Source organism: Belonocnema kinseyi, chromosome 5, assembly GCF_010883055.1.
Source record: "Belonocnema kinseyi isolate 2016_QV_RU_SX_M_011 chromosome 5, B_treatae_v1, whole genome shotgun sequence".
NCBI classification, from domain to species: Eukaryota; Metazoa; Arthropoda; class Insecta; order Hymenoptera; family Cynipidae; genus Belonocnema; species Belonocnema kinseyi.
In genome coordinates, this window is record NC_046661.1 from 60239781 (window position 1) to 60264781 (window position 25001).

The window sequence follows — 25001 nt, forward strand, 5'->3', positions numbered from 1 at the left end:
TTCCCCTAATGAGTTGAACATCGTTTCGGATGTCTGTTGAATTCCAAATATTGGCTTATTGAAACTGGAAGAAATACCTTAAAGAATTTTTTAGTTCTTCTGCATTAAAGATATACACTGATTGTGAGATGGATCCAAAGTTGTATTTACTTGAAATTTGTGTGTCTAGATATGTCTATGTATCAGAAACAAGAAAAAACACGCCCCAATTTCCAGTAAAATCTGACTATTTTTACTGATTGTCTATGATAGTTTTATTCTTTTTTGTCAAGTAATTTTGATGTCATTGGCATTGACTGACATCATTTGCATTCGGAGTCAAGTGAAACGATGAAATTATTTTTTCCAGGAATTAAATTTTAATTTATAATTTAATTTATAATCTTGAAAAATATTACGATTTTTTTAGCTTTTGTTTATTAATATACTTAGTAAATATTAACAAATATCTTTATTATATTATATTATTAGATGAAAATATATCATACTATCTAATATTATGTTTCAGTATCAAGTAATGAAACAATTATTTAAACTTTTTCTTTCACAGAGACGAAGAGCGTGAAAAGGAAATGATAAAGTCATCAAGTGAAGAATCAGTCAGAAGAGCGTCCAGTTCTACTGAAAATGTTATTTCAAGTAATAGTACATTGTTGTTGGGAGCCACTAATAATTCAAGCATGTGGCAGTCAGTCAATGCCTCCGACGCGTCAATGGACTCCAGAGCAATGCATTCGGATAGTGCGAATGCTAACGGCGTTGTATCAACAGTGATTGCCAATGTGCCGTGTTTCGTATCGTCTCAACCAATCATCAGTCGAGAGGTATTGGAAACCACCGTTTAGTTATAGTCGTTTATTTGTTATTACTACGCTTTCTGCCTTCTAAGACTTCTGCTATGATATACCGATATTAGATCCGTATGTTTTCTTTAGTAGTGACCCTCTAAAAATATTTATGACAAACGTAAAATGTAAAGTATAGTACAATTTTTCTTGTGATTCAATTGTCTCAAAGATGCATTTTTTGCATTGGGAAATTGAAAGAGTAATCCAATTTTCGAGGAACTCTCCTAAAAGAAGCACATAGTAGTTTATGATTTTTTATATAAACTTGGCATATCATATGTGCATGGCTGTTTGAATGATTTTTTGCATTAATTTTTCTTGCGAAAACAATGCAGTTGGATGAAGTTACATGAATCCACGCCTAATGTACAAATAATTGTTCCTAAATAACACGTCTCTTACTATTTTGGATCAATCAAGATTTTTTTCGCAAAAGTGTCGTAAAGGAGATACCATTATGATGTTTCCTAGATAGAATGCCCAGATTTTTGTAAATGCGCATGCGTTGTGCAGACATGTTATTGGTACGGCTCATTTGGCATCGATGAATTAGATTTTTAATTTAGAGAAACGTTTCATAAATAAATGACTTATTGACTTATCGGTAAAAGTGAGAGGGTGATACCGCATAACCGGGCAAGTGTTGAGAAAAAAGTGTCAGGAGAGCAAAAAAATGTTCTCATAATACGAAGAATAATAATTTCTTTTGTTTTTCTTGAGACAAAGTATATTCGTGAGTTTATAAAGATCTATAGAAAAAGGTTCGAAAAAGTGAATACTTTCCGAGACAAGCATCTTCATTGCAAATTTTTTCAAAATAAAAAAAAATTACTTTGTCGTCAAATAATTGGATAACTAAGAGCGTGAACACTAGTATATCATTTTACAAGTAAACATATATTAAAAATGGTTTTAACAACTTATTAAAAAATGCGAGATTCACAGTTTTGAATGCCACTATTAGTTTTTCCGTGTTGCACACATTTAAATAAATTTAAAAGATTGTTCAATTTAAAAATCCAAGTTTTGTTTATCACAATGTGTAGTGGAATTTTAGAGAATTTTGAAACCTACTAAAACATGTTTTGAAAAAAGTGGAACTTACACGGTTATGCGGTGACACCCTTTATTTGTCGAGCATAGGTAAATATTTTGAATGAATGACTTAGATCCGAAAGAATAATATTAGCTTATTGGACATGTTGAAAAATATGAATTTACTAAAGAATTGTTTTTATTTTTACGATTTGCACATGAAAAACATATTTTGGAAGTGTGAGCTTGCATAAATTATTTTTCTTAACCCATTCAATTGAAAATACTTGAAACATTATAAACTGAATTTGAGCACAATTTTTACGTTGATTAGAAACTGCAATGCTGCTAACACTTTTTGCGCGTTTTAATTTAAGAAAAAATTTGTTTTGAAGATTGCTTCTGACTGATTGCTCAAACGTAAGTAAATTTTAAAATGCACGAGGTTAGGGAGAAGGTCACAAACTGGTTTTGTATGCAATTCACATAGTTAAGATGCCCTACGGAAGGTAGCCCGTCCTACAGTAAATAAAGATTTGTATATCTTTACCTATGAAATTGTAATGAAAGTAACCATAGGGTTACTTGTGGTGAGAACATTAGCAATTTTTTGCGACTTACTTGACGGCTCTGAAGAGCGCAATCAGCTGAGAAACGGTCCCGACAAAATTTGTGAGAGCTGAACAAATTCCCTACGTAATCGGCTGGAAAAAATAGTGAAGTCTAGTCAGTCACTGCCTTCAAATGTGCAGCAAACGTAATCATGTAAAAAAGCCTCCATGTAGCCTATATACACTTTTTGTCCACGTTCCGGGATGCACGATTAGAAGGGAGATTTACCATGAGCGGCAATGGAAAGGACAGCGCCATGATCTATACGTACTAAATATCATAGTATGCAAGACTTTACAACCTGCCGACCACGCAAAGTCCAATATTGAAGTCTCAGATGATAATGACAATGATAAATCCACGAAGCTGTGAAGTTCGACTAGCGAGTTTTAGAACAATATGATCAAGCCCATACAATTTAGACTATGTTTCGAGGCGATTTGATGTGACAATATGTAATTGCTGGTCGCGGTATAACCAGGGCGACTGTCTTCAGAATTAAGCGAAATGGCGATTGTGATAAGGTGAAAAGATGGATAATTCAGTTTTAGAGGCTTTAACTCTGGAGATATGGAGAAATCCTAACCGGTGAGGAAGTCGCAGACGATTTGTGAGGTAATCTGAAATAAAATAATTGAATTGCTTTTCGGATCAGACTTGGACCAAACGCACTAAAGGCGACATTGAATTTTACTAGTTGCTATATATTGTGCGCATAGTTCCTTTTCTTGTTGAACTTTGTGATGATGCTGAATCGCGAAGGAAAATATGATTACGACCATGGCCACCAGTAATTTGAAAGGTTTTCAAAACAGGGCAGGCACATTCTAGAATCTAGTTCCAGCAATTGACTATTTTATCAGATTTTACTTCTAACTACTTACAAATTCAATGCTTTACATTGCAATTAAACTTTCCCACCTGGGTGTAATAGTTTTACCGAAATCATGCATATTAAGGGGATATCTCAAATGGAATGTCAGGTAGATCCTGTCTTATTTTTTTATTTTGATGCATATACATATTTTCAATGAGAATATTAATAAAAAAAATTAAAAAATCAAAGTAATATTTAATAAATAATTAATAATTAATTAATTAATGCTACAGAATGTTTGCGTAAAAACTACGCTTATTCGAAAAGGCGATTTTTCATTAAGAAAAAGCGACAATTAAGCCCGCAACCTTCCCGATACAGAGCTAGCCTGCTACCACCTGGGCTACGCGGCCAGTTAGATGATAATATTTGTTAAGTCTATAAAATCGGCGGCGAATGTTTCTAAAGCGTTTTTCTCGAAACTGGCTAAATACAATTTTTAAAGATGTCCACTTCCAAAGTTTGAAAATCAGGAATGAGCAGAAAAATGTCATAACCATAAAGAGTAGTTGTAAAAATCGCCCGCATCAAGGTGGGACAAAGACTTTATTTTTTACTACTATATTTTGACTTACAAAAAATGCAATTTCAATTTCATATAAATAACTACAAATAACTTAAGAATACTAATGGTTAAATGGTATGGTACACGGATAAAGTTAAAGAATGCTTGAGTGACTTTTTCAAGAAATCATATGCAGGTGTGGTTATCGCACGTAACAACTATCAAATAGAAAATGATACGATAGGCAATTCCGTTGTAAGTGATGAAATATAAATTAATGTTGTCGACATTAAGTTCATAATTAATAATCTAAAGAATGATAAGGCTGCTGCTGTTGAATGTATTGAAAGATTTAATAAATATCAAGAGCCCAAAGTCAAATATACAAAACGGTAGTGAAGTTTCAATACGAGCAATGCAATTGAAATGAAGAAAATATTAAAATGAGATTAAATGAATTCCATAATATGTGAATAGTAAACGTCAATGAATAATAAAAATTCGAAAGAACACTGTTCGTAGAGACAGAAACATGAAAGGTCAGGTAACTCTCCTATTCGGTGGCGGAAAAGAAACGAGAGGGATGGAGACATAGACTCATTATTGGGATCGCCGTGCGTAAACATCCGTCGCACACAGCTTGATACTTTATTAAAAGTTCAAGTAATAGATGTATTAACTATTTAATTCATATATATGGACTTCTTACAGATAATGTACACTAAGGTGGTCCGAAACACGCTTTTCGAGCTACAGGACAAGACACCCCTAAACAAATTTCAATTTCCGAAGAAAGGAAATCCGTAATTTTCTTTCTTCTAGGAACCAAGTTTTTTTAGGTGCTAAATAGGAGGGTCTACGAAATGAAACCATACTTTTAACTTTTATTTTTAACCCATTAGTACCGCCTCCTCTCCACATAACCTCAAATATGGCCCGAAATTAAATAATAAAATTTTTACGGAGGTAAGGGTGGCCTAAAAATAAAAGTTATTAGTATTGTTTGAGTTTGTAGACACTCCTCTTCAATCTCTAAAAAACTTTGCACGCTTTGTTCTAACCCTGAAGTATGAGTTTGGACCACCCTAGTTTACACTGTATACGTTATGATGGCCACCATGTAAAACTTTCTTGCGTTTACTGATACCATATATTTGTGAAAAAATCCGCAAGCAAAAGTACTGACAAATTCTGAGACAGCTTTACAAAGAACTCTTATTCATTTTATGAATGCAATTGTTCAAGGAATATACTACTAATATTAATGATGAAGACGAATAATATTAATACGAAACTTGCTTTGAAACTAAATTATGGATTTAGCTTTCACACAGCACGTGTACGGATAAGTTTGCCTCAGTTCTTTAACATCTTTTTAATTGATCTTTAAATCGATTTTAAATTTAACATGTTTAAATTTTAGCGAACGCTGAGGTTGATAGAATGTTGCACGAAAAGTGTATAGGATTTGGAAGACACAGAATCTTGTAGCGTAAATCCACATAATTTTGTCGTTATCTCGATTGGGCGTAATAGCGCAAATATATGAGTTTTTATTGAGGGTAAAGTGATGGTGAGCGAATATATATTTCCAAGAAAGGTGGAATATATTTTATTAATATTGGTAAACATCGCCAATTGACAGGACTCCAAGATATCATGAACCAGGTAGGTTTTAACAACTAAGAGAAGAGAGGATCGGATCTTTAATCGTATGCTTTATGGGAGTATAAACCGCCGAACTTAGGAAATCCCGGAAAGATTTCAACTGCTAATTTAGAGAAAGGCATGACCCTGATGATACTCGAGAAAAAGCGAAGAGATAAAAGATTTACTAAAATTTTAGACAAACCTACTACTCAAGCAATGAGGTTTTCGAGCCATTAAGGCGAAAATGCATACGCATTTAGATGATCTGCTACATTATTTACAATGTCAAGAAAGACTGACGACACAAAGAGGAGAAAGAATTTGAAACTTGACTAGTTTTACGAAGTCCAGCAAAAACTGGACAAATGGAAATTAGAAGCCCAAAGATCCGAAAGATACTCAGCAGCCACATGACATACGAAACGATCTGAAGAAATGTACTCCCCACAAACTTCCGCCGTTAAAAACTGATACGAGAGAAGCTAAATATTATAATTGTAACATTTATAGTAATATCGACAAGGACTACCTTAAACCAGGGACGGAAATGGAGATCCTCTAAATTTCATACAGCAGCAATGTTTTACACTTTGTAAAATTTTTTCCAGAAAGTTACGTTCAACGAAATCAAATCAAAAGCTTTTATTGTCATAGGAAGCTCTGAGTGCACCGAAAATGTGCCAGCTAGTTCTAAATTTGATTTGAAAATACATCATGTGTCTAATGAACCAACAGCGTTTATCCCAGAAAACTTTAAGTGGTGTCAATGACAATTGTGAATGCTTATATGTCTATGGATTGATTTCTGCTAAAAAGCGTCTACATCTGTATTGATCCAGATACAAATTATGGATGTTACAATTGGCTACACCCACATAGAACGTCCATTAGTGGAATATCGAAAAATGGCAATTCTTTGACCTTTTATGAAGATTTGGAAGCCATTTTGCTCAATATCGACACGTGCAAGCCCCTCGAAGCGACAGCTGTCATCACGGAAGAGGTTACAGTGACTACAACGAACCATTGCCGATAACTTCACGCAATAACCAATACGTTCTGGTCATAAAGGACAATCTGACGAGATTGTTCATCGTGAAAACAGTTGAAGATGATAAACTCGAAGCGATACGAGTCCTGAAAGACGTAATAAATTTAAAGTTTTACCAAAAGCATGGAACGCGACACATAATAAACTCGAATCTCCACCCACAAGCAAATGGTATGGGCAGGAGACACCAATAACACACGCCTGGAATTCTAGCCATCATTTTCTATGCAAAGAGATCTGATTGGGTTTTGAGACGCAAGCAAATTCAACAAGTCCCGAACTAGTCGGCGAGTAAAACTGGCGAAAAAATCGATGGGAATACATTTATAAGCGCATAAATATACACGAAGAAGGAGAATTAAGAAAATTAATTATTGACGACAACAATCGATACACTCCACTAGAAGCAATTTAAGATCAAGTCCGTTCGAATTCGAAGATTTTGAAGCTCAGTACAAAGCTTATTGTGACAAAAATCGTTCAAAGAGTGTAAAGTTTAACATTAGCGACAAAATAATGACGCAAACTCCAAAATCTTTACGCGGCGAATTTTTAAAAATGTTCACAAAATTTAAACCACTCGTGAACTTTACCTTGAGATACGTAAAGGATTTCACGTATGACTTTGGTTTCGACGATTTGATGCGTTTTATATCTTAATGTTTAATTTTTTGCTTCCTGATTTCATTTCGTTAAATACAGTTTTAAATATTTTGTATGCAGAAGTAGATTTTACTTCTCATTTGTAATGCCTTTAATGACTTTTGTTGAGTAATTTTGTATATTGCATTTTGTAATTTGACACTGTGAACTTTTTTTACATTTATCACCGGACAGGAGTGCCCTGCTAAGTCATTGCCTTCAAGCGACCTGAAGCGCTTGAAACGTAACGCACATACGTGAAGATCTTCCAAAGTATCTTCTTTTCGTCTGCTAGAAGCCCCTCAGTCAGAAAAACAGTCATCGAGCTAATCTCAAGCTTGATTGAAATTTAAATGGAGAAGTGATGTGGATTAATGCTTCAAAGTGTGGCGTCCTTTCAAATTGTGTGGATTTTTTGTGCACCGTTCTAATTCCCTTAAGTTATTTTCTCGAAAAAAACTTTTAATTGTAATAATTTAGCAATGAATCTTTATATTTGCAGTTTGAATCTTTAATTGAATAGAAAATTGGAAAATATGGAGTAAAAAACATTTTTTCCTCTTGTGAAGAGTTTAAACAAGTTAATAATTAATGCAGCCAATGTTTCGCTACTTAAACGGTTGCATTCTAATATTGTCCATTTTAATATTGTCTAATATTGTGTTAAACTGGTTATAATTGTCGAGTCCTGGCGCAATTGTACAGTGGCTTATGAAACCAAAGTTTTATATTAATATTAGAAAAAGATCGCACAGTCGCCGCTCTTTTGAGATCGTCTACACTTTTTTATAACTGAAAAAGTATTTATCAAAAAAATTTTAAACATTTTGTCTAATATGCGGTTAATCCCGAACTCTGAAATGAAGTATACTGAAAAATTTCTCCATTGAATTTTCATAAATAAATTAGGTATTTTTGTAAACAAATATAGATTGCAAAAGAAGGACCTAATTTTTTTTACCTTTCATTGTGGATTAATCTTCCTAATACATTTCAGAAAATACTCCAGAATATACTACATAGAATTTACTAAATTCAGGGCAACACCATTGGCCCTCTGTTCTTTTGCATCACACTTCTGCCAATATCTTTCGCACTACGCAATTCTCCTGCGTACCTCTACGGCAATACTAATCATCGCGAGAATAAGGTCACTTGTGTGTTTCATTTGGTTGACCTGAAGACCTATGCTTGGTAGGATTGGTGTGGACTTAGGATTGGATAAGGGTGCCACGATTAATCTGAAGCGATGATGAATTATTTGAAACTCCTGGAGAACCTGAGCTTGTCGATACAAGTGTTTTTAAACATCTTAAGACTTGTGAAACCAATACATCCCTGGCGTGACTCAAAGCCGCATTCAGTTAAACAAGGTATCTTCAATTAAAATGCTTGCCATCCCGGTTCTACTCTACTCATTTAAGGTATTTCCATGAGCGAAGCTCTTATTTGTGCCCCTTAACACTGTGACGCGTAAGATCATGCATATGCAGAAGAGCTTGTATCCGTTTCGCGATTATGCATCCCGCGTTGCCAATAGGAGCGCGGACTTATAACTGAATACAATATGAATGATGCTTTAGGGCCCGGAGAAACATCAACATCCAGGTTTCTTCCCAACCTAAAGATCTGGCTGAACTGGATGTCGCCGGATGCAACCCGTAGAACAAACTTAACGTCTCGCAAGCAACGACAGATATGAAAAAATGTTCTAAAAAAGTTCTATGAAAAAAGTCTCTTCTTTTGTGAAATCTCTTATCCTTGTTGAGAAAAAATTACATTTTTAGGAAAAAAATTATGCCGGCCTCAAAAATGGTTAAACTCGCATAAAGCCGATATGATCCCTTTCTTCTTTTATTAACAAAAACTTATTCAAAATATTTGGAAAAATAGTTTAGTGTCTCGGTTGAACAATTAAATATAAAATTAAAAAGAAGTCTATTTTTTCATAAATAATTTTTTGCAAAACGGGCATGAAAAAGATTCACAATTAAAACCGGACTTTTGAACTGTCTCACTTTTCGAGTAATTAATGACAAAAAATAACAATTCAAAAATCTAGACCCCCTCATCACATATTAATTATAAGAAATCTACAAGGTCTGGTTAAATAGAATACCTTCCATTATATACCTTTATGTTTTTAAAAGAGGTCCTTATCTCATTTTGCATTTTTTAGTGAAAAAAGCGATCAAGATGTAAACCTTATTTTTTATAATAAGAATTAGAAATAATTAAATAGAAATTAATTAGAAATAATTTAAATCAAGAAGGAATCCCTTCTGCCGATCCGAATATTTAGTTTTGTTAATTAGAAAATCCTGATGATTTTAACAGGTTTCCGCAATTCATCAATAATTCTTCATCATTTTAACTAATTTCCTCGAAATTAATAATATGAAAATTTGATAAAACGGACAACTGAAAAAGTGAGAGGTTGGTTTTGATTAACTTCTTCCTTTTTTCTCCCTTTTTTTCATTTGTTATTTTTTGTCTCTCAAATTCAATTTTTTAACAGAGATTAAACTTGATGTCCGCCGAAGATATTTATAAATATAAATTATACTTAGTTAACATGCAAAATTCTTCTGTAAACTTTGCGTGGCAATAGAGAATCAACAGCGTGAAATCCTCTCGCAGTGACATCGACGAAACCATCGCCGCTAGTAAACTCCCATGTGGTTGTGTCGTGTGTGCTGCGTCGCTGTTGAACCGAAGCCCATAAAAGTACAGTCCGCGAGATCCAGAAGGGAAATCTCTCCGAACTTCGGCCCAAGTTACAAATAGAAAAGAAGTGATGCCCGAACATCCGTCCACGACTTCTAGTACAACCTCTGACCGCGCGTTGAGTCCAAGTAAGTTGAGATTGAACCACTTTTAAACCAGATGTTGGAATGCCTGAGTAAACGAAAGACCCTCTCGATTGATGTCCGTGAGCATATTTATGATTATAAATTATAATTATAAATAATACTTATTCAACATCCAAAATTCTTCTTTCGTTGACTAGGCATTGCAACACACAGCGCAAGCGCAGTACGCTATTCGTCTAACGCTTGTTAACTTTGCATGGCGATATCAAACGAACCGCGCTAAATCCCCTCCCAGCAACATAGAAGAAACGATCCTTACTAGTAAACCCCCACTCGCCTGCTTCCTTTTCCAGCGCCATGTCGCTCAAAGATGTGATAAAATCGTATTCTTAGCGGTCGATTTATTCAATAATCACCTGTTGTCTAGTAACGCAATGAAATCTTTACCACATTGTAGGGGGCAATTAGTGATTTCGGAAAATGTAGTATTGCTAACCTCCATCTGCTCAAGAATCCCCGGCAAAGAAGCCTAAAGGACGTGATGGCAGTTTACTTAATGTGTATGTTGAGTAACGCGATAAGACAAAAACTAAATGAAAGCTGAAAGCCCTCTGTAAATGAAAAACTCGTTTTCCCAAGGCTCAAGATAACAGAAATATGCGGCAAAGGTATTTCTTTGCGAAATTCATTTTCTTTCTCTACAATATTTCAGACGGGACGCTATACCTAAGAAGAGGCTTCATTTTCCTTGGGGGCGTGGGCTGCTCCGTGGGTGCCGTGCGGCGGGGAAGACTTCTGAAGGTTTCGTTTTACGATGTTTAATTACGGTATCCATTTACGTTGTTTAGTCCGTACGTTTGTTTAGTCTTGGATATTTGAGAACACAAAACGGGAAGAGAAATATTTTGTAGACAAAAATTTTTTATTGTGAATCTATCATGTAAAAAAGGCCAAAAGAAACGGAATTTTAAAAGCTTATAATTGAAAAAAAATTTTCTTTGAATGATTTAATTTGTAAATTAGTTTTGACTACTTAAAATGAAACATTTTGTAGGTTTGAATATTTGAAATAATTGTTTAACAAAATATATTACTCAAACACTACATTTATTAGAATGGACCCTATTTCTCAGTTTGAGAAGTACGTTGTTTTATCCCTCCAATTTTTTTCGAATTAAAAAAAATGATTCTCAAATTTGAGCAAAATCGTCAATCGGCTAACCGGCGCTGAATAAAGGAATGTACCTGCTGCCGTCTCACTAGGGCGTGTCGAAAATATATAATTTTGACCATTCCTCGTCCGGGTGGGGGGGGGGGCTGAAAAATTTTTCTATTGGTTCCTAAAATTACTTTCTATAAGTCATTATATTCAGATCAACAACTTTTTTCTAATGCGGGTAAACCGTATAAGTTGTATACCATGTTCCAATGAACTATGGACTGACTGAGACTGTTAAAAAGTTTTAGGCAAAAACAATGTTGAAAGAGTTTCCCAAGCCCATTTTTCACATACACTATGAATTGCATTATGCTATTGTTTGAGAAGCAATACGAGAAAAATTATTCGAAAGTGCAGTTAGATTTTTTTAAGGTTGAGCAGGAAAGAATTACGTAAAATTATCCAATATTTTGACCCTGTTCCTTGGTCGTACACATCCAGGTTGGTAACGCAGAGTCTAATCTAGCCATTGCGAATAGTCAAACTGGTAGAGTGGTCCTCAAGGACGGCAGTGGACTCTTAAATTGATTACAAGGGCTTGATCGATGTCGAGCACATTCATACATCTAGTTAATATTTTAACACAGAGTGAGTCAAATAAACCTCCTAATCTCAATAGTATGCCAGGGCTGAAAAACGGTAGCAGTTTTAATAATGAACTAGACTAGACACGCTCAACGTGTCTGATCAGCTCTTTTAGTGCCAGTTTAAGACAGTCCTTTTTAACAGCTTCGTGAATGAAGAGTTTTGAGTTAGAAGTTGCCAAGGTAGTTTCTGATCAAACTAGAGTAGAATGGGCCATGACTCGTTCTTCTATCAACATAAGAGCCGATAGATTCAGTGGATCTTGAACAAAAAATTTCGGAATTAGCCCACCAGACACATTCAGAACAAAACTAACAAAAGAACTGAATACCCGCAAAACCCAGTAATATATATATATATATAATTAATTAAAAGTTTGCCATATGGACAACCGTAGGATTTCGCCGGGAGCGGGTGCTAATCTGGAAAACTACACCCGGTCCCAGCGAAATCGCGGTAAAATTTCAGTCACAACCGCGTCTCACAACCGTGAGATAGGTGGTTACAATCTGTAACGGAATCAAAACGACAATCCGGCAAAAGTCTCGTGCACCCTGAGGACACGGAGAGACTCAAGGATTACCGCCTTCTGCATTTTTCCCGCAAATTTTTTTGCATATTGTTCACACGCAGGGATGCTTTTCAGGCTACTAACCAGTGAAAGCTTGGCATCTCCAAGAGCGTCGATGATAGGACCGATTAGTTTGGCAGAATATATAGGGTACAATCGTCGCAACTCCCTTATGAGGTCTCCATACCTCTCTTTCTTTTCACACTCCTTGGCTATGATGTTTTTGCCAGCTGGCGCCGAAAATTTGTTAACGAACATGGTTCGCTTCTCGAAGTCAAGAAGGACCATGTCAGGCCTCGAGTGTGCAACAGAAACAATTGTCGAGAATATAAAGTTCCAGTATATGCGGCACTTCTCATTCTCGACATTTGACTCGATTTACCTAGGAGCATTTAGAGGAGGGATATTAAGGTTGATGCCATAAGAGTGATAGAAATGGTAATAAAGCACTCTTAGAGTCGCATTGTGCCTGTGGATGTAGGTTGTTCCCGCATGAGTTGGACAACTAGATAGTATGTGTACCAAATGCTCGTGGTCTTGACATGCCAAAATGAAACTCTCCGTGCCAGACTTCAATCCGGGTGATTTGAGGAAAGCAAAAGTTAGCTCTCACGACATTGACTGATCATCCACATTTCTGTGGAAGATGCCGTGCATCCTCTTGTCGAGGAGCTGTTCACGGAAGTTTTTCTCTTATGCTTTCTTAATCCGGGCTTTCAGGAGTGAGTACTAGAGATAAATAAGATTTGATGCATTTTGCTCACCCCTAATACGGAAGTTGACTTCGAGTGTTTCAGGAGCCTGCTCCGCTGTTTTGTACAGAAACGCTCCTTTGCCCACTTTTTCGTGCTTTCTGACCATTTTAAGAAGAGGGTCTCTTTCATTTGCAACTCTATGTGCTGTACCCAAAATGATCCTGCTGAGAAGACATTCGAAATTCAATATTTCGCGACCACCTTAACGGCATGAGATGTAGCGTCGTGGAACAAAAGACTTTAGATGCTTTAGATTGGGGTTTCAAAGTGCCAGGTGACAAGTTTTAATATTTGAAGTTCGAAAAAAAATTACAGATGTTCTTTCTCCGGAAGTGAAAACTGGGTAGGGGGCCCTGTATCTCGAAGAGCGATTTTTGGACTACGCTAATATGTACATGTCTGCTTGCAACTCCACTCATACAGGGTTTGAATTTTTTGGCCAGCAAATTACAGGCCAATAACTTGCTTCAACACACTTTATAAAAGCTTTACATCTTTCCGTAACAACAGGCATGTTCGAAGAATTGAGCCTGTGTGATGTGAGATGTACGAACAATGTAACTCGAAAAAAGGTGTACCTGGATGCCGAGAGAACCTGTTAGTTGCCAGGTGCGCGTGCAAATACCCAGCAACCCATCAGCGCGTCCTGTCAATGGCCTGTATTGACTACCGGAAAGCTTTCGATTCAACCTCTCATAGATTTATCATCTGCCTTTTAGAAAGTTTAAAGGTTTATCCACACATAGTGATATGCATAGAGAGATTGATGCCCCTTTGGAAAACTAGATTGACTATCTCATATGAAAAATGTCGAGTCACAACGAACAAAGTCACCTTCTATAGGGGCGGCTTACAGGGCGACACTATGAGTTCTTTTCTTTTTTCATCACTTTTCTGCCGCTATTTCTCGCACTACAACATTCTTCTGGATATCTCTGTGGCGACCCTAAAGATCGTGAGCATAAGGTCATTTATTTTATATGGATGACCTAAAAATCTATGCTTCTGGTAAAAACAAAGCTCAGATTGCTTTAAATATCGTCAAACACTACACATGAGAGCTTGGTATAGACTTTGGCTTGAGGAAGTATGCCAAAATTTTTCTGAAGAAAGGAAAGATTATTTACCTTCCCGAGGAACCTGACCTTGTGGATATAAGTGTTATTAGACATCTTGACACTGGAGAGGTCTATACATACCTGGGCTTGCCTGAAAGCAGCTTTTAGGGCGCTACATCAGTGAAGGAGTCTCTGCGAAACAGATAGAAACATCTTGTTCAGCAGATTTGGTTTTCAAATTTGTCGGCGTTGCACAAGGTATCTGCGACTAACATGAATGCCGTCCCGGTTCTACTCTACACGTTTGGGGTGGTTCAATATACGAAAAGCGAGCTTAAGGCCCGTGATATTGTCACACGTAAGTTCATCCAAATCCATAAGAGCTTGCATGTCAATTCGTCTGTTCCGCGATTATACATTTCACGCCGGCAAGTCGGACCCGGACTTCTGAATTTCTAGTGTCTTCATAATCAAACTGTTCGAAGTATAGCTTAGATCGTTGCGAATGACAGAGAAACACTCCTGAAAATAGTTGGAAACAACGATTTGATTGGCAAAGGAGCGTTCTTTTAAAAAGTCGCAGAGCAGGCAGCCAAGACCCGTGGCCCCAAATTTAACATCAAAGTGAGGAAAGTGTATCACTCCATCTAGATACTTCTTTTCTAAAAGCCGAAGTAAATAAATCGGAGGTTTCAATATTCCGCCAAGAGATACTTGACAAGAAAATGCAAGGAAACTTTTACCGAAATGTATAAGAACAGTCCTTGCCAGAAGAGCAAACTTTTCCTTTTCTCGAATCATCAGGGCTTAATTCAGGTACAGAGGGTTTCATTTCCGCGTGCCAGAACGTTGTTATTTCTACCTTATTATACCGCGACCGCATTTTGTGTCAAGAAGTTTCCATCGATATATGCAGAGCGTGTAATGCACGCGCTGAGTTCCTATAGCACATAATATCTGGGCATCTAACCCACCCGGGAACTACGTATCTCTACAGACATAACGCAGTCCTGAGAGTGCTTTATTTCCATCTTTGTCGTTCTTACGGTGTTGGTCATAACCCTGCCTTGCCGAACGGTCCTAGGGAGATAAAATCAATTGTCAAAAACGAGAAGTGCTAAATTTTCTGGAGCTACAATTTTTGGGTAGCCGTCTCCGTTGCGTCAAAGGAATCATCCTTGTGATCGGTGCTCGCGGAGGTGCGAAGCTATCACTGATTCGTAACCTTAATACTATACCAGCGTACCAAAAATATGCCACGGCACTTGCGAGATCGAAGCAGAAAGCTGTCATAATTGGATTGCTTGGTGTGCTTCAGATACACGAGGGTTTCGCTGGCCTATCGTTGTGATTTCATCGTGCCCTGTGACCGACCATCTGACGGACCTGAGGCATGGTCATAAGTGTGATTTACCGCTTGTAACATCATTCTACTATCTCTCTTTATGAGCTCATCATTATAGCATTGCAAATCATAATTGATCATTAACTGTGATACAAAAACTTAGAGATCTAATTTGATTTAGATATTAATATATTGTTCTCGACCTTTCCCACTCATAAAATTAATCATGAGTTTTGGGTCAATTGATTTTTTATTTGCCCTGTTCAGGAAATTGGTACCAAGTACACACGTCGGTTCTAATCCTGCTAGGACGACAAACCTGAAACGAATTAATTTCTTATCAACAAAAATCCCAAAAGAAACTCTATCCACAAATTCTGGTTCCCAATTACCATTGAATTGTTTTTCACTCTTCTCTACTTTTAATCCCTTGATTTTAAAATAGTATTGCATCAGAAGTTTCTTTAGTTTTTAATCGCGAGCTAAATATGTTAGTTGTTTTTTTCCTTTTTTTTAAACAGGACAGAGATTCCCCTTTGTCTTTTTTAAAATTATATTTTATAAAATGAACTTCATTCTATGCAAATTAGGTGCAATATTTACGTACAAATCCGTCTATTTTTCCTAAACCGAACCAAGTCCTCGTTTTTACAGGGATAGTCAAAGGTTTGCACACTGGCATCCTTGTCTTCCCATAAGAATGGGTTGCGCAAGGAAGAGCGGATAACCCCGCAGTGTAGCTTTAGATTATCAAAGCGGAGACGAATTGGCAATTAAGGGAAATGGAATGAAAGTTTCAATTTTATAATTTGCGTTTTTTAGTTTAAATGGAATTTAAAACACCCTTAAGTCCTCCTCTGTCCTCCTTACCGAAATTCTTGGAGAATCTATTATCACGGTGAGCTTCAAAATGATTACTCGTATGAAGGAGTCGAGAACCAAACGTCTAATTGTCGGTAATGCTTGGTGTCGACTAGCAATCCCGTCGTTCCTCGTTTATCAGCCTGGTCCCAACCAGTGCTCGTAACGAGTGCCCGAACTCTTCTACGCATGCGTCGCGCTCGGTCTCTGATTCGTTGCTGTTCGCGCGCAATTTGAAATGCTAAAACATAACATTTTTATTGTTTATTGTTAATAATGTCATTTTAACTTATATAAATGTTTGTTAGGCCGATATTAATGAATATTGATAAAAATAAAAATTTATTAAGTGCATACTGTGTAAATAAAAATATTCTTTGGTACTTACTTGTATTTTTCTTGTACATTTTTCATTATTCGAAAATTTTGTTATTTGAAGTTTATTAAAATATTAAAATGCATTGACAATCTTGTTTTCAATAGAATTATATTAATTAATAAAAAATTTTATGTATTGAGCAAAAACAACTATAATTAGCGACAGAAAGAAATTTAAATATTTTAATAAACTTTAAATAACAAAATTTTCGAATAATGAAAAATATGCAAGAAAAATACAAGTGAGTACCAAAGGATATTTTTTATTTACACAGTATGCACTTAAAATTTTTTTATTTTTATCAAGATTCATGAATATCGGTCTAATAAAAATTTATATAAGTTAAAATGACATTATTTATAATAAACAATAGAAATGTTCTTTTTTAGCATTTCAAATTGCGCGCGAACAGCAACGAATCAGAGACCAAGCGCGAAGAATGCGTAGAATAGTTCGGAGCACTCGTTACAAGCACTGGTCTCAACGTGGAAGGAATGTTTTACATTTTTGAAAAAATTTATTCGTTTAATAAACAAAATTTCTTATATAAGCTAGTTTGTGACACATTGTGAACTACTATATATGATGTGGGCCTTGTTGTCCCCCTAAATTCATGGAACTAATGAAAAAAAGGTTCGTTTGTAATTTGTTTTGAAAATTGCGAGTTGACTGTGCCTCCCGAAACGAATGAATACAAAATGAATTTCTTGAAGGCATTCGTTTATTTTTAATGAGGGATTGTGTTGCTGCTGCGAGAAATAAACACATTTTTGTTTAGGAGAAGCGTTTTTTTATATTATAACAAAAATATGATTTTTTTATGTACAAAAAAGAAAAAAGTTTGTAACTGATTAATTTTTCAGAAATATTTAGGGTCTCCGAAGTCTTTGACTTCATACTTGTTATTTTGTTCTCGGAACATTATAAATGGGTAGTATGAGCCATTGACATATCCCCCGTCAATATCTCATCATCTTCCTCTTTTCTTTCCTGTTCTATTTCCTCTTTTCCCTGCCTGTTCCTGAGTGCGCGTCTTCGCCGGTGGGCCTCTTTGAGTTTGTTACTCATTTCATTCCAAAATCTTTTTATGAGGGTGTCTAAATCAAACTCCTCCTTGGGCAATGGTTTTTTTAAATATCCCAGTTTCTGAGATTTCGGCTGATGTTTTTTTTTTAGGGCCGTTTAATTGTCCTGGGTGTTTTCCCGGTCCGTATCTATTCGTTTGGCATATTTTGTTAGATCTTTTAATTTTGGGTTTTCGAACATTCGTTCGGTTGTGTATTGCCGCGTCGGCTATGCTGGGATTTTTTGATACCAAGTTATAATAGACAAGACTTGCTTTCAACATCCTTTCGTAGGCCTGCGATCCTAAATCCCTCATTTCGTTTCTTTTTGGGGGTTCCATTTTTTTTATCGTTTCTTTATTCTAGAATCAAAAAAATTTTTTAAACCCCAATGTTGACACTGCCTTTTATATTAATTAGTTATTGTTAGTTGTTCCCCAGGATGTCTTTTTTTGTTTATTTGCAAAATTTATTGGTCAGTGTTATTTAATTGTAATCTATTTAAAACAAGGGTTACTAAATGGTTTTTTAATGTTTGTTTCATTTTCTATCAAGAAGACAAAGCTTTTGATTATTGCAGGATTTATAATTTATTTATTTTTTTAATCTGAGAGTTTCTCATTGGTTAGTCCCTTTTTCACTTACCTGTGATTAGTTATCCATTGTCTTCGTTTCATTTCGCCTTTCAAATTCACTTCTTTATGAATTTCAGACAGACATTCGCTTTAACTTTTATGACGCGAGATCTTGTTTGATCGAAAGCCAACGTTAGACTGCAAATTTTCGCATTTATTCTTGTACACTGTTGTGGTTTGCTTTCATATAACCGGTTTTGTCGTTGGAAATTTCAATTACAGTTTTATTTTTCTTATTTTTCTATTCTATATATGCATGTTTTCTTTCTAGATTTATAATTGCTTTCTTACTGCTGATTTTTTAAATAATTATTTTTAATTCTATGATGTTTTTCTCTTTCTTTTCTAGTTAAACAACGGTAGAGTTAATTTTTTTCTACTTCTTATTCGTTTTACTTTTCTTTCTTATCAATTAGATTCTTATGCTTTCATGGATATTCTATTTATCTAAAGCTTAATTTTAACTTTTTACATCATTTTCTTACTTTGCTAAATGCTCTTATAAACTAACTAATTTCGAGGTTATCCTCTTCTTTTCTTTGGGTGTACCGTTTTAAGTCCTGTGAATGGTACATCCCTTTGTCCTCTTCTTTTCCCAGATCCCACAGGATATGCGTACCCGGTTTTACTTCCTTTTTACTCTCAAAAGGTTCATCATATATTTGTAGAAATTTTTCCAATATCTTATTCCCTTTGCCGGATCTATTTAACATTTTTTGTCAGTCCATGTCACCAAATTTTAATTTAGTAATTTTGTGGGCCCGATTAAATTTCTCTACTCTTTTTTTTTTGCTTTGTGGAGTATGTTTTCGTAGGTCATTTGGATCTTCCTTTCATATCCAATATTGCGGGTTAATGGACGCAGTTTGAGCCAATTTTTTCACGCTCTTTTTGGATTTTTATTTAGCTGGATTTCAATAGGTGTGAATTCGGTTGTTTTATTATGGGTTTCATTCATGCAGTTTTCGATGATTCTTATCCAGCTCCACCAAGAGTTGTGTCGCTCTTTGATAAGAGTTTTGAAAAATCTTGACAGCTCTCTATGGATTATTTCCACAATATTGCTCTGTGGATGACAAATTTATGAGAAAACAGCTTGCACTCCTTCCTCCTTTAATTTATTCAGCCATTGTTCGTAAGTAAATTGAGTCCCGTGATCAGTTACGATCTTCTCAGGTTTTCAAAATTTTTGAACGCAGTCGTTAAAAATTTTGTTGACTGCTACTTTGGCTCTACTCCTCCTTATCGGCTACAGCTTTACATATTTGCTAAAGGCATCGACGGTATATAAAATATACTTGTAATCACCTCTTGAAGCTGACAGAGCCCCATAGAAATCGATTGAAAGGATTTTTCCAGGTTTTTTTGGCGCATAATTTCGCATTTCTGCGTAACACGTTTGGTTGGTGACTTTGTTCTTTTGACATGAATCACAAATGAGGATAGTAGAAATACTCACTTAGCATTTTGAAAACTCTTTGCGCGCCTACATGCGCATATATTTCGTGACATTCATCTATTATATTACAGATAATGCTTATGGTTAAGCAAAGTTTAGTTCCTACTTTGGTTGTTAAATATATTAACTTTTCGTAGATCTCGAATTTTTTTGTTTTGCCTTCTTTAAATTCTTTGAATCTTTGCTGTTGGATAGGATCTTCTTTTTGTTCTTGGGAAAAATTCTTCCATCGTTTTTGTAGCTTAGATGAGGGTCTTTTTACTTATGCGTAAAGAAAGATTTTTCCTTCGTTGAAATCAAAGGGATATCCTGATTCGTGGGATGGTATTCTGCTCAAAATATCCGCCAATACATTATTCCGTCCTTCAACGTGTTGTATTTCAAACCAGTAATCTTGTATCCCCATGTCCAAATAGATGAGCATTCCGCTTACCAATTTGCAGATTTTCAAGAAAATGAGTGCTTTGTGGTCCGTTCGGATGTTTAATTTAGCACCCAAAATATAGGATCTAAATTTTATTAGAGCACACACAATTGCTAGTAGCTCTTTTTCTCTGGTGTAGTATGAAAGCTCGGATCTCTTGAGAGTTCTGCTGGTGAATGATATTGGTAGATGTCCCCCCTCTACGGTAGTTTGATAAAGTACGGCACCTAATGCTACCTCACTGGCATCCGTTTCTAAGTAAAAGGGTTTACATAGATCGGGGTACATAAGAATAACAAATCACAAAATAACCCTTTGACTTTTTTGAACGCATCCTCTATTTCTAGGTCCCAAATCCATCTGCTTCCTACTCTTAGCAAATGGAGAAGTGGTATTATTTCTTGAGCATGTTCGTTGCAAATTTCTCGGCGTTGGAAATTCATGAATTAATTTTATTTTTTGGGGAACAAGTTTTATCCCCAAAGGTATTAAAATGTGCCTTAGGAATTTTAGTTCAGGACGAAAAAAATTAGATTTTTCGAAGTTAACCATCACGTTCCACCATTCTCTGGACATCGCTCTCTGAAAAATCTATATTTCGCTCTACTCGTTTTTCTAATACACAATGTTGTTCCTCAATGTCTTAAAATCGCTTTCTATTTTACATATTTGCAATAAGCAGATCGGCTTCATTTTCATGAATTTCTTTGCTTGCTTTTGTTGATGAATTTACTTTTTCTTCGACGGTAATCGTATTTTGCTCTAAGTATTTACCCTGAGCCTCGCATCTTTCATTCAAACCGCTGACTTCTCTATTTATTTCCTCGGTTAGGTTTTTAGCATAAAAATCAATTCTTTCATGAACTACGGTGATTTTTTGGCCAGTTTTTTTTCTGACTTTCTTTGACTGATTCATATAATCTATTTTGGTTTTGAAAATGTATCGTTAACATTCGCTTGTAAATTATTCATACCATTTATAATAATTTTTAATTTCGTCTTCCTCAGAATACGGTTCATTTTCTCTGACATCATTTTTCGCATTTATTTGGTTATCATTCTTTACATTTAAAGTATTCTCATCCATTGTAAGATCAGTTGTATCAAATTTATAATGTATATTCTTAATTTTTTTAATTTGCAGATCAATTCATTTATAATTCACTTTATCATCAATAAAATTCAATTTTCGTTCTTCAATTGCGTTCTTTCTAAATTTAATTCACAAATATCTCTCGATTTCTATTTACGAATATTCGCAATTTCGCTCTCTTTGAAAAACTTCTGTGTCCCATCAGGCAGGTACCAGTTGTAACATTATTCTACTATCTCTCTTTATGAGCTCATCATTATATAATTGCAAATAAAGATAATCATAATTGTTAATTAACTGTGAGACCAAAACTCAGAGATCTAACTCACTTCTACCCTTTAATTTAATTTAGATTTTAATATTTTTGTCTCGACCTTTCCCGCTCAAAAAATTAATTATGAGTTTTGGACCAATTGATTTTTAATTTGACCTGCTCAGGAAATTGGTACCGAGTACACACGTCGGTTCCAATCTAAGTTCTGGATCTATGGTGACTCTAATCTGAAACTTGTTCATTTTACCCCTTTTTATGCAAATTTTTACTTCAATTTTAGGAGAGATGAGCCCACAGAAGCTAGAATCAAAATTGCGGACTGAAAAATTATAAACTAATTGGAATCGCCTAAATTTCCATATATTTTCCATTTAGTGTTTAATCGCAAGCTAAATATGTTAGTTGTTTTTTTCCTTTTTTTAAAGAGGACAGAGATTCCCCTTTGTTTTTTTTTTTAAATTTTATTTTATAAAATAAACATTCTACGCAAATCAGATTCAATATTCACGTAGAAATCTGTCTATTTTCCTAAACTTTTACTTTCATTATGGTGAAACAAAGCTTGAGCTTACATCCGCTCATTTGTTTCAACTTCCAAAATTTTCAAAAGATCTACCATTTATTCCATTTGCTCGTTTTGCCTCACAAAAGTCATGAAACTATCTTGAGAATTTTACTAATTCCTAAGTACATGGTTGTGTGAGCCAAACCTCATTAATGTCCGTAGCATTCTGAGTCTAATTTAACATAACATCTTTTTTTATCCTCGCTGTATTAGTTCTTTTAAATAACAAGTTGCCAATACAGACTAGGTTCCAAAAATTGTCAGAGTGTACGGGCGTTCTCTTCCGCCTTTAACCGAACCAAGTCCTCGTTTTTGCAAGGATTGTCAAAGGTTTGCACAGTGTCATCTTTGTGTTCCCATAAGAATGGCTTACGCAAGGATGAGCGGGTAACCCTCTAGTGTAGCCTCAGATTATAAAAGCGGAGACGAATTGGCAATTAAGGGAAATGGAATGAAAGTTTTAAATTTCTAATTTGCGTTTTCTTAGTTCAAATGGAATTTAAAACACCCTTAATTCCTCTTCTGGCCTCCTTACCTAAATTTGTGGTGATCTATTATGAGGGCGAGCTTCGAAATAATTTCTCGCATGATGGAGTCGATAACCAAACGTATAATTGTCGCTAATGCTTGGTATCGACTGGCGATCCCGTCTTTCCTCTGTTATCAGCTTGGTCCCATCGTCGTGGCTTCGATCATCCCAATGCTGCCAGATCGTGGATGAAATTTACCCCCACCATACCTACCGTTTGGGAGCCGCAAAACAGAAGGTGCATGATTACGACTGTGAGTTCGTATGTAAGCCGAAAATGCACGATTCGACTTCTATTTTCTGCTGTACGATGATTGCCGATCTGAAAGCTTCGGAAGACTTCGGTGGTCTTCTATGAATATCTCGATCCCCATTTAAAAGAAATTGGCGATTTGGATGTTTTGCGTGATTCTTAATTTCATGCATGCATCGATTTCCAGGTTATGTTTTTCAGGTGTATATAATGTTACGTCCTACGAGATGTAACTTAACTTGTCCTTTATTTTATTCCAAGTGGTTCCTCGTTTTAGAATCTAATTTTAAATAAACTAGAGAACTGGGATGAGGATAACTACCAGATACACCAAATAAATCAAATATGTTATAATATATAAAATGATGAATATTTATTTAAGTGTTAAGAGAATTTAAATATAAAGATCAGATTCGATCAACGTTTCCTGATAAATCTCCGAATTGCTTGAAATCATTTGATTCCTTGGTTTACTTACAAGTTCCCTTTTGTAGAGAGTGGATAATTCGCCTTCTCGTTCCTTGAATCGAAAGTAGCCCGTCCTTCTGTTGGCACCCTGTATGGGTACCCGCAGGGGGTGGATGGCGCTGAATATGGCTGTGCAGGCTGAGATGGTAAGGTCAGCGTATCTGGGCTGCGTTGTTACTTTGTGGCAGGTGTGGTCGACTCGGAGTTCCACACAGAAGCTATTCTTCGTAGATTTGTAGATTTAAATAGTTGACGGGGCAACACTGCTGGACCGGAGTTTAGGGTTTTGAAGATTCTTTATAATCTGGATTTTTCTAACTGAGACTGAACTGAGACTGGGGTAAAGACTGAAGCTGGAGTATAATCGGCTAAACTGAAACAGGAACTAAACAGATTTCTGATTCCGAATCCGCTGTATTTATTCACATGATCCCTTTTTAGATTCCCGTAGGGGTGAGTGGTTCTAGAAGTAGGGATTCTTCTTGGTTCCAATCAGCGTTATCAATCAACTAGGTAGAAGAGTGGTAAGACCATATTTGTCCAATGGGCGTTGAGAATTATGTATATGTCCATATATAGAGGATGTTGCAATAACCATAATGGCTTGTATCCCTTCCAAAGGACCATAGGGGTAATTAATGAGATAGCCAATCAGTGATTAGGAATCTTGATGTGCCCAAATATGGAGAATGGCGCAGTTACCAAAATATATGGTATCCCTTCCTAGGTGTCCAAGGGTAAATATTATGATGCGTAGACGAGCGTAAAGTTTGCGTGTGTCCATTTGACTGTATGTGAACGGCTCACCCTCCTATAGCCGCCATCTTTATGAAGCTGTATATTGCTTTTAGATCTAGCATGCTGGTCTCCGTCATAGAAATGTGTAGGTCAGAATGACTTTAGGATGTACATGTGGTGTAGGTACCAGCATTTTGTAAACGTATGGGACTGAAAATCTTGTCTGTTTTCAGTCTTGGATTGCTGATTAATTTATGGCTTTTCAGTTTGTGTATAGTCTGCTGGTTTTGTTAGCTATGCGAATATTTATCTGTATCGCTTATTTTTGTTTACTGCGATGTGTACGTACTTACAGGTACCAGCATATTGTGAGCGTATGTGATAAAAAATGCAGCTGCCCTTTCTGGTTTCCTTGTCAATTAATTTATTCCTTTTTGATTAACGTATGCCTGTTTTTTGTGCAAAAGATGATGCGTAGATTTTCTTGTGCTGTTGTGTTAACCTTACACTGTTGAGTCGTTTCTTTACAAATCTGATCTTCACAAATGATTTTAACAATACTAGGTTTTGTGTACAATAATAATTGGGTGTTGAATATAATCCTTTAACTTGTTGAGTCATTATTAAATATAAATGTTATGTTTTTGTAATCCATTGTTTATAATTATTTTTTATTATTATTATTATAAAAGT

The 25001-nt window shown here is 35.6% G+C and overlaps 1 protein-coding gene across 2 annotated transcripts in view; it reads left to right on the forward strand.

The window, feature by feature from the left end:
- LOC117173527 (SLIT-ROBO Rho GTPase-activating protein 1-like) overlaps positions 1 to 25001 on the forward strand; it is a 348789-nt gene that overhangs the window by 277188 nt on the left and 46600 nt on the right. For both annotated transcript variants that reach the window (XM_033362166.1, XM_033362165.1), the window contains one exon: positions 551 to 824. In XM_033362166.1, the coding sequence (XP_033218057.1) occupies positions 551 to 824 (274 nt within the window). The remainder of the gene's footprint in view (positions 1 to 550; positions 825 to 25001) is intronic.